The following is a 15114-nucleotide window of genomic DNA, read 5'->3' as shown; positions in this document are numbered from 1 at the left end:
GGATGTAATTCTAGATTGGCTGTACAACATACAGACCAAAAAGTCACCCTTCAAATTGTGTCCAAAACTTTAGAAAGTAGTTATTAAAAACCCACCCAACACAATTTCATAATTAATACATCTCAGGTTGTTTTGGGTAAATTGGCATATTTCTTTTATAAGAATCACAGATGTATTCAATATCAAGCTCTGTAACTTCCAAATTTAAATTTAGTCAGCTGAAGGCATTTTACTGGTAAAGCAAAAGGAAGTTTGTTTACATTTACCAACAAAAAACAAACAAAAAACAAAGAGAAGAATGAATGTTCACAAGCCCATCCTCATCCTACAAAGCTCTATATTTCATGGGATTGATCTAGTTTTCACATACAGTCTTAGACCCCTCTTCTAAACCTGCCATTGAACATGATATTATAAACACTTGGAGACAAGCTAAAACCAAGTCACTTTCCCTGGGGACCGAAAACAAGTGATGTGTTTGAACTTCCACACTAGCAACAAACTTGTAGTGTCAGGTTTACAATGAGGAATCTTTAAGAGAAATGGGTATATGAAGACAGAGTTTAAAACACACACACACACACACACACACACACACACACCAAAAAAATGCCTTTGAACTTAAGCCAGACTTCTTAACAGTGTTTACATATGAGGGGAATTCTTTCAAGCAATGAGTTGGGTTTTTCTACCTCCATTTGAAAAAATGTTAAGTGAAATAAAGTTGGTTCGATTTCCATATGAGAAAATTCCAGCTTCCTCTATGAGGGAAATGTTCATTTTGAAAGAGCTCTTTATAGGCATTTACTCTGACCTCAGCATTCCCTGTAGGGCATAAGCAGATCTGATTTCCACTAAGAAAGTATGCCTAAGGAGCTTCCTCATGTTGTGTAGCTTGTCCAGGATTAGCTTTTCTCAGGGAATGAAATGAGTGTAAAAGGAAGCTCAGTGTGAGGCAAGAGAAAGAGAAACCACCTCCTGGGTGCTGGGATGTTACACATTTTTTCCTTCTTTCATTCATTATTCCCAACAAATAGTTATTGAGCTGTGTATGAGGCTTGGCGCCAGCAGAAGTTTCAAGACAAAATTTCAGTTTCCAGATGAAAAATCCTTTAAATGTCCCAACTTTTTACATTTTATGTTTATTTAAGGGGTGAGTTTTCTGTTGGACCTGCCCTTTCCTTCTTCTTTTTCTTGGGTTAAAAGAAATACTTTTATCTTTTTCCATAAAGGTGATTGGTTAGGCCTGGTAATACCTTAAGTGTTTAATATTACTTTTTTACAGGTAGAATAGAACCACTGACACGCACAATGCTTTGCATTTGTATTTTGTTTGTTTTGTTGCACTTTGTTAAGCATAGTTGTTTCTTTGTTCTGGAAAATTATTCAACCATAATAATTTCAAAGTGTCAAAACACAAAAACCATCCTTCTTCTCTCCTTTCTCATTTCTGAGTTTTCACAGTTAAATATTAAGAGACCTTCAAGCTAGAGAGGCACTAAGAGGGTCACCTCAGCATAAATATCACAGCAGACCAAGGACTGAGGGCTGTGGAAAGACAGGACAAGGAACCATGATTTTGATGGCCCCATTAGGAACCACGGACATGGTGGTGGAAAAATTCCACCAGCCAATACTTAGCCTATATTTAAGCTTAATGAATCTTAATTTTAAAATTACTTGGTATAAATATTATCTCTTTACATAGCACAAGAATTGGAAGAAAAATCCTTCTATCTGGGAAAAAAAGCTGTGGTTTCATAGGGGTTATATGATCTACATATATTAAAACACTGGTACAATGAGGCATTATCTTAAAATTACAGCAGGGGTACCAAAGAAGCTGAACCAAACTTGGCTTAAGAACTCTTTAGATTTGACTCTCTGAGCTGCCCATCACATGTATGTGTGTATGTGTGTGTGTGTGTGTGTGTGTGTGCGTGCGTGTGTGTGTGTGTATGATTTTTTAAATCTTTGCAGCAAATGTTCACAGCCACAACTTAAACAGCCTCTGGAAGTGGGAGTCCCCTTAAGTTCTATTTGCCATTTGCTCAAGTTTTAGATTACCCCTGCAACTTTTTGGATTAGAGTTATGGCCTCAAAATTCCATCATTTAAATATTGCACTAACAAGTAATTTGACCGTGAAACTCCTTTCCAGATGGAAGGAGAATAAAGGTATCTCTAGCATAAAATTCTGCTTTCATTTCTTGACTACATAATTTAGCATCGGCCTAATATCGACCTTCCAATTTGGATGCTGGAAAAATGCTGATCAAGACTTTGCAGAAGATGATGGAAACAGAGGCCCGTTAGTGAAGCCATGCAGATAGGAAGTGATTTTCAGCCCCAAGAGGATTGTGTATCCTCTACGGCTCGTTTTAAACCGAAGTAGCATCTGCCCTTGTGGATTCTGACCATCCTTTTGATTTAACACAGAAGAGGGTTTGTTCTACCTTTAAAAGCACCCCCCCCCCCAACCCCTCAGGAACAAGTGGCTGCTAAAACAAGACTGGGGTTGTTTTCCTACTGAAAACCCGGTGTTTATCCAGTCCTTCCTTTGTCAATGTCTGAGTTTAGTTAACCTAACAACAAAACATATAACCCTCCAATTTCTCACAGAGCAATAAAAAGCAAAACAATTGGTTTCTCTGATTAACATTATTTTCAGTAAGAAAAAAAAAGTTATGACTCTTAGACCTTTGAAATAGTTACAAACTGTATTTTTAAACTCTAAGATTCAAGGATATGCTTCTAGAATAAAGTAAGGAAATGTGGTTCCAGTAAAGGGTGCAAAGCCCTTGGCGAAGGGTAATCCTCTAGTGTGGACAGAACACAAAAATGTTCTCTCAGACAAGCTGAATGATTCCCTCCCGCCCCCGCCCCCACTGTGTTTTTTGAAATGAAACACCTAATGCATTTATACTCATAAACCATAAATATCTCCTTATTAAACCCTTCACAGATGGCATAAGCAAGGTTTTTTCTACTGTAGACATAGCCCTACCACACATTCAAGATCATCCTGCCATCAGGTGGGTTACGTTTTAAATATTTCGAATTAGGTGTCATTACTACTCATTTCCTTTTAGAAAAACAGATTTTCACAATTACACAATTCTGAACATTTAGCTTCTTTAAACTTCTATTCTACACAACACAGAGTCTAAAGGGAAAAAAATAATCTCAAAAAAAAAAGTTATATCACAGAGTTTAATTTCAACCACCTGGCATAACAAGTGTGTCCGGGTTCTGAAATTGACCTAGGAATAATGAATGAATGAATGAAGTCTTAATGTTTTCCCCTACACCTCCCTTTTTTCCTTTCCAAGATTAGAACTTATTAGGAAATAGGTTTTTGAAAATAAAGTTCCTTTTCTGGAAAACGGCCTACATTCAGAAATGTCTTAGAACAAATATTTTTTTAAAAAAAACTAATAAATAATCATAAATCAAAATACATTAAAATAAAATTACAGTACATCTTCGCTCCTAGAAGGTCCACCATACTGGGAGATCCTTTCAAAGGTTCATAAATAAAGCCTTCTAGCCTTGAAATCGTTTCCTGCATTGTGATGAGGAAAAGTATGCAGAGAACTGAGAGGAATTGCAAGTTATCGGTCGGCTGATGCCCAAACTACTTGGTCTGGTGCAGAGCAGGGAGACTTGTTTTCCATCCAAATGAAGACAACAGAAAGGCGCTCTCGTCCCACTTCCTCGAGTCCTCAAAACCTGGAAAGAAAGGACACCGAATGAAGTAGATGGCTCAGGTTCCTCCAAGACCCAGTTCTCTCCGGGCCGGTCAGACGGACAGAGCGTGCTCGCTAGGACACCGGGGTCGCTTCCTCCAGTGCCAGACACGGCAAGAGCCAGCGGTGCGGCTGGGCGCACCCCGCCGGACGCGTGCGGGCAGGGTGGGCGGGCAGGGGGCGGTCAGCGGGCCTCCCCGCCTAGCCCAGTCCCCCGCGCTCCCCTCTCTGCCCGGCTTCTCCTGGCTCTAGCCTGCTTCGCTTCTTTCCACCTACCCAGAAACTTGAAAGAACTTCTCATTTTTCCACCCCAGAGCCAAACCCGTGAACACACTTCCAACTCCTTCTAACAGCCCGAGACCCGATCCTCGCACGGCCCTCGGGAGCCGGAGTTGCCGGGGCCTTACCTCGTCTTGCCCGGGTGCTGCCCCCTTCAGGCGGAGTTGGAGGTGCTGCGGAGCAGCCGGTGGCCGTGCGGCTGCGAGAGCGGTTGTTGGTGCGGGTGCGGTAGCTGATGCGGGTGCTGGTGCGGATGCGAGTGTGGATGCGGATACGGGTGGAGCTGTTGGGGCTGCGGCTTGGGTTGCGGTTGAGGCTTGGGTTGAGGCTGCGGCTGGGGTTGGGAATGTGTTTGGAGTTGGAGCTGGGGCTGGGGCTGGGGCTGGGGCTGGGGCTGGGCCGGAAGCTGCGGCTGCGGAGGCTGCTGCTGGACCAGGTGCTGCTGCTTCTGCCGCGTGGACTTGACCGCCAGGATGGCCTGACGGTTCTTGTACTGCACCATCTGCAGCGTGATCTCGGCGTTCCAGCCTTGGTCCTGCGGGCACCGAAAGTCGATCTCCTTGCCTTCGGCCATCACCACAGTGAAGTACATGTACTTGCCCTTGCGCTCCACGCAGTCCACGGTCTTCATGTTGGAAAAGTGCAATTCCTTGAGCTTGGCCGGCGGCTCGAGGATGGCCGCGGTGGGGCCCCCGGGCTGGGACGGCTCCGCGGGCCCCTGCCCGGGCGGCGGCGGCGGCGGCTGCTGGTGCTGCAGCTGCTTGGGCGGGATGAGCAGGAGCCCCTCCTCGGTGAGGATGCAGCACTTTTTCTTCCAGAGCTGCAACAGCCCGTCGCTGCGCTTCTCCAGCACACCTTCTTTCAACGCCTTGCAGCCGCTGCTCTCCAACATCTTCCCGGCATAGGAGGGGGCGCCGCTCGCCTCGGCCTCTCCAATTCCAGCCGCCCGGGCCGGGGGCAGCAGCAGCAGCCGCGCTCCGTCCTCGCCCCAGCGACTCCCGCGGCGGCCGCCCGCCCGGAGCGCGCAGAGGAGGCTGACGCGCAGGAAGCAGAGCGACGGCGGCTCGGGGTCCGGGCAGAGGGGCAGCCGCGTCCTGATGCTCCACCAGGTCCCGGAGCTGCGAGCCGCCGGGCCTCGGCCGTCCTCTTGCGAGCGCTCAGCGAAGGGCACTGGCCGGGCCCCCTCGCGGCGCTTTTGAATGGGCCATCTTCCCCACCCCCGAGTGACACCCAGCGGAAAAGGCGGCTCTTGGCGCCCGCCCCGCGGGGGAAAGCCCAGCTCCGAGAGGCGCTCTGCCGCGGGCGCACGCCTCATTCACTTGGGGCCGGTCCAAAGCCGGCCGCGCCCACGCCCCCCGCTCCCTCGCCCCGCCTCTCACCGCCCCCTCGCTTCCGCGCTCCTTCCAGAGGGTGACGGCGGCGACCCGAGCCCCGGAAACTCCCCTTCTCCTTCAGGGGCGGCAAATGCCAGCTCCCGGCGGGCGCTGAGAGGCCCTCCCCACCGGCCCGCCTCTCCCCGGCCGGCGGGGCCGTCTGCTAAGAGCCTCAAAAATGAAGATGGGGCTGCGAGGGGGGCACAGCGACCAGACAGCGCCCGGAGCGCCAGCCTCTCCCGCCGCCCTCGGGACCCAGCCCCGCAGAGCCGAAGTCCTGGCCGGGGCGGGCTAGGGGGCTGAGCATGAGGCCCGCGAGCCGTGGGATCCGCGGAGGTGTGCCCTCCCCGACCCTACGTAAACCTCTCAGTGCACAAGGCCGGGAGGACACGGTGTCTTCACCCTCGTTTGCTCGCGGTCATTAACTGTGTCTTCTTGGGACAGAGAGGGCAATTGGTGAAACAACAGCGCTCCCGTCCGTCCCATTTGGAAGGGGTGTGGGAAGGCGACCTCAGATGGCATCCCGCCTCCCTTCTGTCCAGGAGCGCAGGCTCTATCCTCACCTTGGACACGAATTCTCCAGCTCGCTTCTGGACCCACCTGGACGGTCTGCAACATCGCACAACAGTAACTCAACTCTAACCAAAATCCCGGGACTGGCCCGTGCTGAGACGCCACACTAAAGGCACAGCCGAGCGCTTCCGAGGGCAGATTGGTCTCCGTGGGCCCCTCTCTCTACAAATGCCTACGGGGCCAGATCTCTGTTTTGTCAGATCATTTACATGTGACCTGGGGAAGGTAATGCTGTCCTTGCCCCTAGCTCTCTCCTACTTCCATCTTCAAGCAATTTCTACAGAAATTCTGAGAAACAAACCAGAATAAAGAGCACAAACTGAAACCAAACCTCTTGGTGGGGAGATTCATCCACAAATAAACAGAGAACCCCTATGTAGTGACCTTGAGGATATGAAGAAGAATCACTCGAAGAAGAAATAAACCAGGGGTGGGCAAGTCAGAATCGGCCACGGTAAAAGGAAGGGCTGCTGCTTGTGCCAGGAAGAAGGGAGAGCTTAGCTCATCTGCTAGTTTCTTATGGCTGGAACAAAGAATTCAATAGGGGAAGAAGTGAGAGATGAACTTGGAGACAGCAAGAGTCAAATCCTTTGTGCTATGATAAGAAACTCGGACTTAACCCCAAGGTAATCAAGAACAAAGGGTAATTTTTGAACAGGAGGATCCTGAATCTTAATCTAAGAAACAGTGTCTTGGCAAATGAGACAATTCCAGCACAATCCTGAGTCCCACTGAATGTGCAGTTGGCAGGTTCCCAGGATCTTCACATTATTTAATGGACTAGCAGTCTTTTAAAGAAAAGGGCAATTTTTTAAATTATAGATTTTTGGTAGGATGATGTAAAAATAAAAAAAAGATAAGCAATTCTGTATAACAATAACAGACACTACACTGCACATCTCAGGTCTTGCCTTGTCTTTGTAGGACAAGTGAGCATTCCAGAGGATTTCTGCATGACCAGCTGTTCATCTTTTAACAGAATGCCATTCTTCAGCTCATTTGGAAAGAATACCTCCTTTAAGTGTGTAATTCAGAGTCCCCGAGGGCAGGTGAATTTGGGAAAGACATTTTATATGAAAAAAAAAGTGGTACAATACAAACTTGATTGGGTGAAAAATAAGATGTAATCTGGAAGCCCAAACCATTTTCTTAGGAGAAACTCAATATATTTGGTGTTATCCAATCTGCAGTTTATCAAGATGCAACACACACATTTTATTTAAATTTCTTCAGGATGTCCAAACAAGCACAATTTTCAAAAGCACTTATTTTATTATAATTAGAGACTTTAAAACACGGAATTTGCGGTTGAATATTTCATGACTTAGCGACGGTGACCAGCTCAGAAGTATGTGTTCACTCTGACCATAGGGCACTGATTACTGAAAATCTCAGTAGTATAGGAATCTTGTAGATGGGTGACAGCTTTGATCACCACCAATTCACAAAAATGATCATATTGGCGATGAATTCACAAAATATGAATTATAAGAAATAACTGTTCTAAAGAAATACCACAAGTTCAGTTGTAGATATAATGAAAATCTACAAGCGTCACTTAGAAGTTGCTAAAATTTAGAAAGCTAGCTAACAAAATAATTGCTCTGGTAAACCTGAAATGGCTACTTCAAATTATATATTAACGGCTGGCTGCATCAAATTGCCTATTAGCATCTGACACAGTTATCATTTTCACCTTTTGGATACGGTTCTTCATTTGGCTTCAAGGACACCTCCCTGGTCACTGTCTCCGTCTCTTCTACAGGGTCATCCACTTTGTCCCAATCTTTTCACATTAGAGTCTCATCATTTTCAATAATATCTATATGCCAAAGACTCCCAAATTAATATCCAACTGCTTGCTGCCAAAGAATAAACCAAGACTACCAGCCCGGCCAGTGTTGCACAGTGGTTGAGCCTTGACCTATGAACCAGGTGGTTACTGTTCAATTCCCGGTCAGGGCATATGCCCAGGTTTTGAGCTCAATTCCCAGTAGGGACCGTGCAGGAGGCAGTGGATCAAGGATTCTCACTTGTCATGGATGTTTCTTTTTATCTCTCCCTCTCACTTCCTCTCTGAAATCAATATATTTTCTTAAAGAAATTGCTCATAAAAAAGAAACACACACACACAGAATAAGACTACCAACATTTTAAAAAAGTAATAATACTAACATGCTAGGCAAGGGAACACATACTAGTGAAGGCATTCACTGAGTAGTTCACTAGAAGAAAAAGTATGAGGGGATTTTATTTATTTATTTTTTTTTTAATATATTTTGTTGATTTCAGAGGGGAAGTGAGAGGGAGAGAAATAGAAACATGGATGAGAGAGAATCATTGATTGGCTGCCTCCTGCATGCCTCCTACTGGGTATTGAGCCCTTAACCTGGGCATGTGCCCTGACTGGAAATCGAACCCTGTACCCTGCAGTCCACAGGCTGACACTCTATCCACTAAGCCAAACCGGCTAGGGCTATGAGGGGATTTTATATCATAGAAAGCAGGGTTCAACCCTAGCTGGTTTGGCTCAGTGGATATAGCGTCAGCCTGTGGACTGCAGGGTTATGGGTTTTATTCCGGTCAAGGGCATGTGCCCAGTTTGCAGGCTCAATCCCCAGTAGGGGGCATGCAGGAGGCAGCAGGTCAATGATTCTCACTCATTGATGTTTTTTCTCTCCCTCTCCCTCCCTCCCTGAAATCAATAAAATATATATGTATATATTTCAAAAAAGAAAGCAGGGCTCACAGAGTGTTTGCTAATACAAAATTGATAAGCAATGCTCTAGAAAGTATGTTCATAGGTTTATATACGATGGGTTCAAAAATTTCTGGATGGAATTCGTTCAGTAAGGGTCTGGAGTCACTTAGAGGTCATGGATTTTAAACAGTTTTAACTTGTTAGAATGGTTGTACTTAAAACAGCCTTCAGTTTTGATATATTGCAGGCCAGTGTTACTGTAAGTTGAAAATTTCCCTTTTACCCTTCCCTACTGTACTATTTGGATGTCTAATAGAGAACTCAGATATATGTGTTCCCAAGCTTATCTCATGCTGATCTCCACCTGCAGCCCCCTTCTCCATTAATAGCAATACCATCTGTACAGTTGTTCAGGCCAAAAACCTTAGAGCAGTACTGCCCTTGAAACAAGAAAAGAGAGCCTTTGCTCAAAGCCCTGAACTTTAGAAGAGTCAAAAGGACATTTCTATCAGGAGCACACTCATTCTAGACTGTACCCCAGGTACTCAGGATTGCAGTGACCCTGCCTAAACGACCTCAACTGTTCCAGAGTATGCATATCACCCGTGCATGCACTGGTGTGGAAGGAGGGTGAATTTTGAACATGCAGGCTAGGATGTCCACACAAGTGTGTGTGGAGGGGGGGGGGGGGGGAGGATGGGGGCGGTGCTGCCATAGAACTCAGAGCCAGGGATGGGAAGAGAAGGAAGATGAGGATCAGCTCTGCTCGCAAGTAATGTTCTGGCACTGGACTTAAAAGAATCTGAAATTTGCCCAGCCGGCGTGGCTCAGTGGTTGAGCGCTGACCTATGAATCAGGAGGTCACGGTTCAATTCCCAGTCGGGGCACATGCCTGGGTTGTGGGCTCAATCCCCAGTGTGGGGCGAGCAGGAGGCAGCCAATCAATGATTCTCTCATCATTGATGTTTCTATCTCCCTCTCCCTTCCTCTCTGAAATCAATAAAAATACATATATTAAAAAAAAAAAAAAGAATCTGAAATGTAAATCTGGCCCCAAGTACTTACGAAGGTATATTTGTCAAGATAGGAGTATTTTCATTTAACGAACTTTAAATATTCAATCATTGGTATATCTCCATTGTACTCTTGCCACAGGATTGCAAATGTTCATAAGCATATGCCTGCCTTGCAGTTATCTTTTACTCATGTCTCTTGACACCCAATCCACAAATTGCTAGGAAATCCCACCAGTTAAGTCTTCAAACTACATCTACATTTCATCCCTTTTCTTTCTTATCACCCTGGTTAATGGGATCACCATTCTCTCTCCCTTAAATTACTGCAATGGGCTCCTAACTTGTCTCCCTGATCCTAACACTGTTATCTTATAGTCTCTTTTTAACACAGCAGTCAGGGTCACCCTAATCACTTCAAGTCCTTGCTCAAATGTTCCTTCAACAAGGCCTACCCTAATCACTCTAAAAATTGCAACCACCCAATTCCCCTTAATCCCCCCATAGCATGTATTACCCCCTAACATACTACTGAGTTGTTATGCGTATTGCTTATTTCTGCTCTAGAATGTAAACTCTTAAAGAGGGAAAGGATCATTCCAATCACCTAGTACACTTCTTGGTACACAATACTCATCAGATGTAGAAATTTTCAATGGAATCAGAAGCCTCGGACATAAAACCAATGTTTTTAATGGATTTTTCATAATGCATCATATTTTTAAATTTTTTCAAGCTGTAAGAAATTTCATTTAAAAAGCTTTCAAATTTTGCTATACCAATATATATTTGGCATAATTTTTTAAATGGGTAACTACTACACATGCTAGGCCTCAGAATGTAAATGCTATTTACTCTATATAGCTGCTATCTAAAATAAATCCTACAAATCTTTTCTTTTCAAAGCCACAAGCAATTTAATAGGTATTTATATAAACCATCATTCGATTGGTTTCTAGTAAGAGTAATCATTGGACAAGAAACAGTAATGGAATTGACTTAATAGCAGTTTTGCTTACCAGTTAAACGGCCAAATACTTGCTTAAGAATCCATTAATTAATACTGGCTTAAAAACATCTGATTTCAGAGGACTTAAAAAGTTACTATGAACTGCTTACTTTCACTTATAACTTGATTGCAATGTCATGAAAATCTTTAATCTATTAAATTCTCCAATTTGCAATATGCAATAACTTGACAGATTTTTAAAGATATAGGTACAGCAAAGTTCAAGTGTCTTTCAAAAAAGCCAAAAAATCTACAATAACAAGTGACTCTCAGTGTATAAATGCCCACTTGGACTGCAATTTAACTTCTTAGCCATTCACTTCTTCAGTTTTACATACCATTCACTAGAAATCAATCATAATTTCCAATGCCAAGCTGAAAAGGTTAAATGTTAACTCTCTTCAATTGAATACTAAACTATCCGGAATTCTTAGGTGCATTAGCTCAGACACCTTCCTTTTTGTCTAACTAGAATGAACTGATGCCTCCTAGTGACCAATTTGTGTAACACAACTTAGAGCAAGTCGGAATAGTAGTGTCTAATGCTCTATTCAAGTTTTAACCCATTACAACCCATTAGCAGATCAAGCACCAGTTGTCTGTCCTTTTTATAGCCTAATTCAGGTTCCTGGTGCTCTCATCTAGTCTCTTGTAATAGCCCAACCCGTGATTACACACTATCCTATATGTTGTGTTGCTACCAGTTCTATTCCTTAAGTATCACAGAAAACTTTGTTGCCTCCTACTGTATCTGAGAACATTTTAATTCCTTACCCTGGCATGACCTCCCCCCAACCCCCCACCCCCTCACCTCACACACAGAATAACTCCTACTCACCTTTACACTTTAGTCTAAAGTGTCAACTCAAAGTGAGCTTACTTGTGCTACCTGCTTTCCCAGATCTTAACACTTTGTTCAAAGCCCAGTTCAAATCCCACCTTAGATTTTTTTTACTGCGTTAATTCCTTCCTAGTCATATTTCTACTTTCAATCTGATTAGTTAATATCTTGAAAGTGTTTTAATCATTGTGCCCTGTGGCACCATGTCATGATGGAGATTGCTGATTGTGGATTGACAGCACTAAGGTTAAGGAGATTAAATGTTAGTTCTGGTTAGAAATATATTGCTGTTACTCAAAACAGGGCAGGCAGGCTGAATAGACATTTTATTGTTAAAATGTATTTTTATTGATTTCAGAGAGGGAGGATAGAAACATCAATGATGAGAATCATTGATCAGCTGCCTCCTGCTTGCCCCACACTGTGGATGGAGCCCACAACCCCGGCATGTGCCCTTGACCGGAATCGAACCCAGGACCCTTCAGTCTGCAAGCCATCGCCCTATCCACTGAACCAAACTAGCTAGGGTGACATTTTATTGAAGATGGTCAACAGATAACAGCTCAAGGAGTCTGGTGATGTATTACTTGTTAGGCTAATACTAGCTCTGAAGTGACAAAAAATCAGTGGATAAAACGGAGCAGGGCTTTGGCTCTCTTTTTGCTTTAAGTTCAGCACATAGAAGACAGTACCTTTGAGCAAGGGGGAAGGTAGTCCAATGAAGGAGACGAAGAACCAATGTCATGGAGTCTTACAACTACTATTGCTCAAAAGTATTGATACTCTGACTTGAGTCTTCAGGTGTGGCCACAAGAGAAGCAGCAGATATTCCATGACTGACCGTGGAAGCCCTGAACTTAAGTTTAAGCTTACTTTGAGTATTGCACTGGCTGAAAAGCATCCAAGCCTCTGCCCTCCATTAAGAGCCCCAAAGCACCTAATATCCTTTCCTAAGTCCTCTTCTACTCCAGTAGGTAAATGCTCCTGTTGTTTGCAACCAAATATCGGATTGATAGCCTCTTGGGCAAATCTTCCATTTATGGGACTAGATTCCAAGGACCCCTCCTTCTTTTGCAGTCTTCTATTACAACATATTGTATAGTCTGAGAGAACAGACTATTCAATTTGATCATTATTGATAGCTGTAAAAAAGATCAGTAAATGAGCAAGGTCCTTTTCTTGGCTTTAGAGGAAGAAAAGTAGAAGCAGTGAGTACAGATCATTCTTTCCAAAAGCTTGAGGACAAAGGAAGATAGATGATATGATAAACTTGCCTGGGTGCTGTAAATGGCAAGTTTACTGTAGAAAAGGAACTTGGGCTTGTAGGCTAACGATGGGGGGAGGCGGGGGGAACGGGGTGGAGGCTGTGTCACAGGTGATAGGATAATTGACCAAGGGCTGAGGAGTGAAAAGGACTAAAGAATCCTGTCAGGTAGCCAGGACCAGAAAGGTAGAGGGACGCTTTTACCAAAGACAGAACTCAAGAAATCTTTGTATGGCAAGTTTCCACACTGCCACTAAACGTATAAGAAAAAAAAGCAATTTCTCATGTTAAAGGCAACAATAATATGACCACACAATTCATAGCTACAAACTACCTGACTTAAATAAATCGTTATTTGAATAACTATTGGAATCCTTTAACAGGTCAGAAACTAGAACATTTATTTCATTTCTAATGAGATTTCATTTACGTTTGCCAGTCAGGGCACATGCTGAGGTTGCGGGCTTGAACCTCAGTAGGGGAGAGTGCAGCAGGCAGCTGCTCGATGATGTTTCTCATGGATGTTTCTATCCCTCTCCTTCTCTCTTTAAAAATCAGTCAACATTTAAAAACAACAAAAAACCCCATATCTGCCGAGGCCGGTTTGGCTCAGTGGATAGAGCGTCGGCCTGCGGACTGAGGGGTCCCAGGTTCGATTCCGGTCAGGGGCATGTGCCTGGGTTGCGGGCACATCCCCAGTGGGAGATGTGCGGGAGGCAGCTGATCGATGTTTCTCTCTCATCGATGTTTCTGGCTATCTCTCTCCCTTCCTCTCTGTAAAAAATCAATAAAATATATTAAAAAAAAAAAACACATATCCTCTGGTGAGGATTTTTTAAAAAGTCATTGAACTTCTATCCTTACATATAGAGGGAATAATTACCATAAAGTATTAAGATTAAATAGAGATTACTTCTATTGTCTTAACTGATTAAATACACGTGGGTCTTCCAAAAATGCTGATTAAGATTAATAAAAGCCCTAGCTGGTTTGACTCAGTGGATAGAGCATTGGCCTGCGGACTGAAGGGTCCCAGGTTTAATTCCAGTCAAGGGCATATGCCTGGATTACGGGGTTGATCCCCAGTAGGGAGTGTGCAGGGTGCAGCTGATCAATGATTCTCTCATCATTGATGTTTCTATCTCCCTCCTCTCTGAAATCAATAAAAATTTATTTTTTAAAAAGAAATTATTTTAAAAAATTTATGCTACAAAAGCAAATATCCCACCTAGTTTAAAATACAAACAGTATAGCAATGAAGTTTTTCTGAGCCCCTCACTGTATATTATACCCAACCTTAGAAATCTGTATTTAATTATCATCTTATACCACTTGAGGTTTCTTTACTTATCGAGACATTTTTATGATTCACAAAAATTGTGTATAACAAATTCAAATGATTCCAATACAATAGACAATTTTTCTCCATAAACAGGTATCCCATCTAATAAGAGTAACATGTAAGTTAACTGTCACTCTGCGACAAAGATGGCGGTGCCCATAGGGGCCGGGGTGGGATGCTGGTGGTGTCACCCTGGCAATGTGAGCCCAGCATCCACAAGGAGGGAGGCGAGGGGGCTTGGGCCGGAGGTCGAGGCAAGGGACACTGGCTTCATTGCAGGCTGGGCTGAGGGACGATACCCCCCCCCCCCCCACACACACACACCAATGCATGAATTTCATGCACCGGGCCTCTAGTACAATATATAATTTAACCTTTATGTTTCTGGTTATTTTGGAAAATTATTGCAGCTTTTGCTGTATCAATACTATTGTAGCCAACAGTATTTTCCAAAAAAGACAATTTGTGGCAGAAGATTCCAGTTAACTTTTTCAAAATCTTACCATCCCTCCAGCAATGTGTAGTCCCCTCACATTAAACCTCAGTGACTGACTCTATAACCAATACAGTACAGAAGCGATGACTTCTCAGGATAGGCCACAAAAAGGATACTGTTGACTCACTCTTGGAAACCAATCATCCTGTGAGACAATGTCTAGGTCAGCCGTGGGCAAACTACGGCCCGTGGGCCGAATCCGGCCCATTTGAAATGAATTAAACTAAAAAAAAAAAAGACCGTACCCTTTTATGTAATGATGTTTACTTTAAATTTATATTAGTTCACACAAACACTCCATCCATGCTTTTGTTCCGGCACTCCGGTCTAAGAACCCATTGTGGCCCTCGAGTCAAAAAGTTTGCCCACCCCTGGTCTAGGTAGAGCTCTGACCATATCCCAGCTGAAGTTTCATCTAACATCAACCACCTGTATATGAAGAACCTCAGCTGATTCCATTTGCTTCCCTTTAAAA

The 15114-nt window shown here is 43.9% G+C and overlaps 1 protein-coding gene across 1 annotated transcript; it reads right to left on the bottom strand.

Moving 5' to 3' along the window:
* Positions 1-2696: 2696 nt before the first annotated feature.
* PHLDA1 (pleckstrin homology like domain family A member 1) lies at positions 2697-5342 on the bottom strand (the record flags this gene model as incomplete). The annotated part of the gene is made up of 2 exons (XM_081084683.1): positions 2697-3731; positions 4156-5342. One exon carries the CDS (start codon positions 5340-5342, stop codon positions 4182-4184), a length of 1161 nt encoding a protein of 386 aa, XP_080940809.1. The 3' UTR covers positions 2697-3731; positions 4156-4181.
* Between the last annotated feature and the right edge of the window lie 9772 nt (positions 5343-15114).

Source organism: Myotis nattereri, assembly GCF_964212035.1.
Source record: "Myotis nattereri genome assembly, chromosome: 2".
NCBI classification, from domain to species: Eukaryota; Metazoa; Chordata; class Mammalia; order Chiroptera; family Vespertilionidae; genus Myotis; species Myotis nattereri.
The sequence above is the reverse complement of the archived record's forward strand: the minus strand, read 5'-3'. Positions and strand labels throughout refer to the sequence as shown.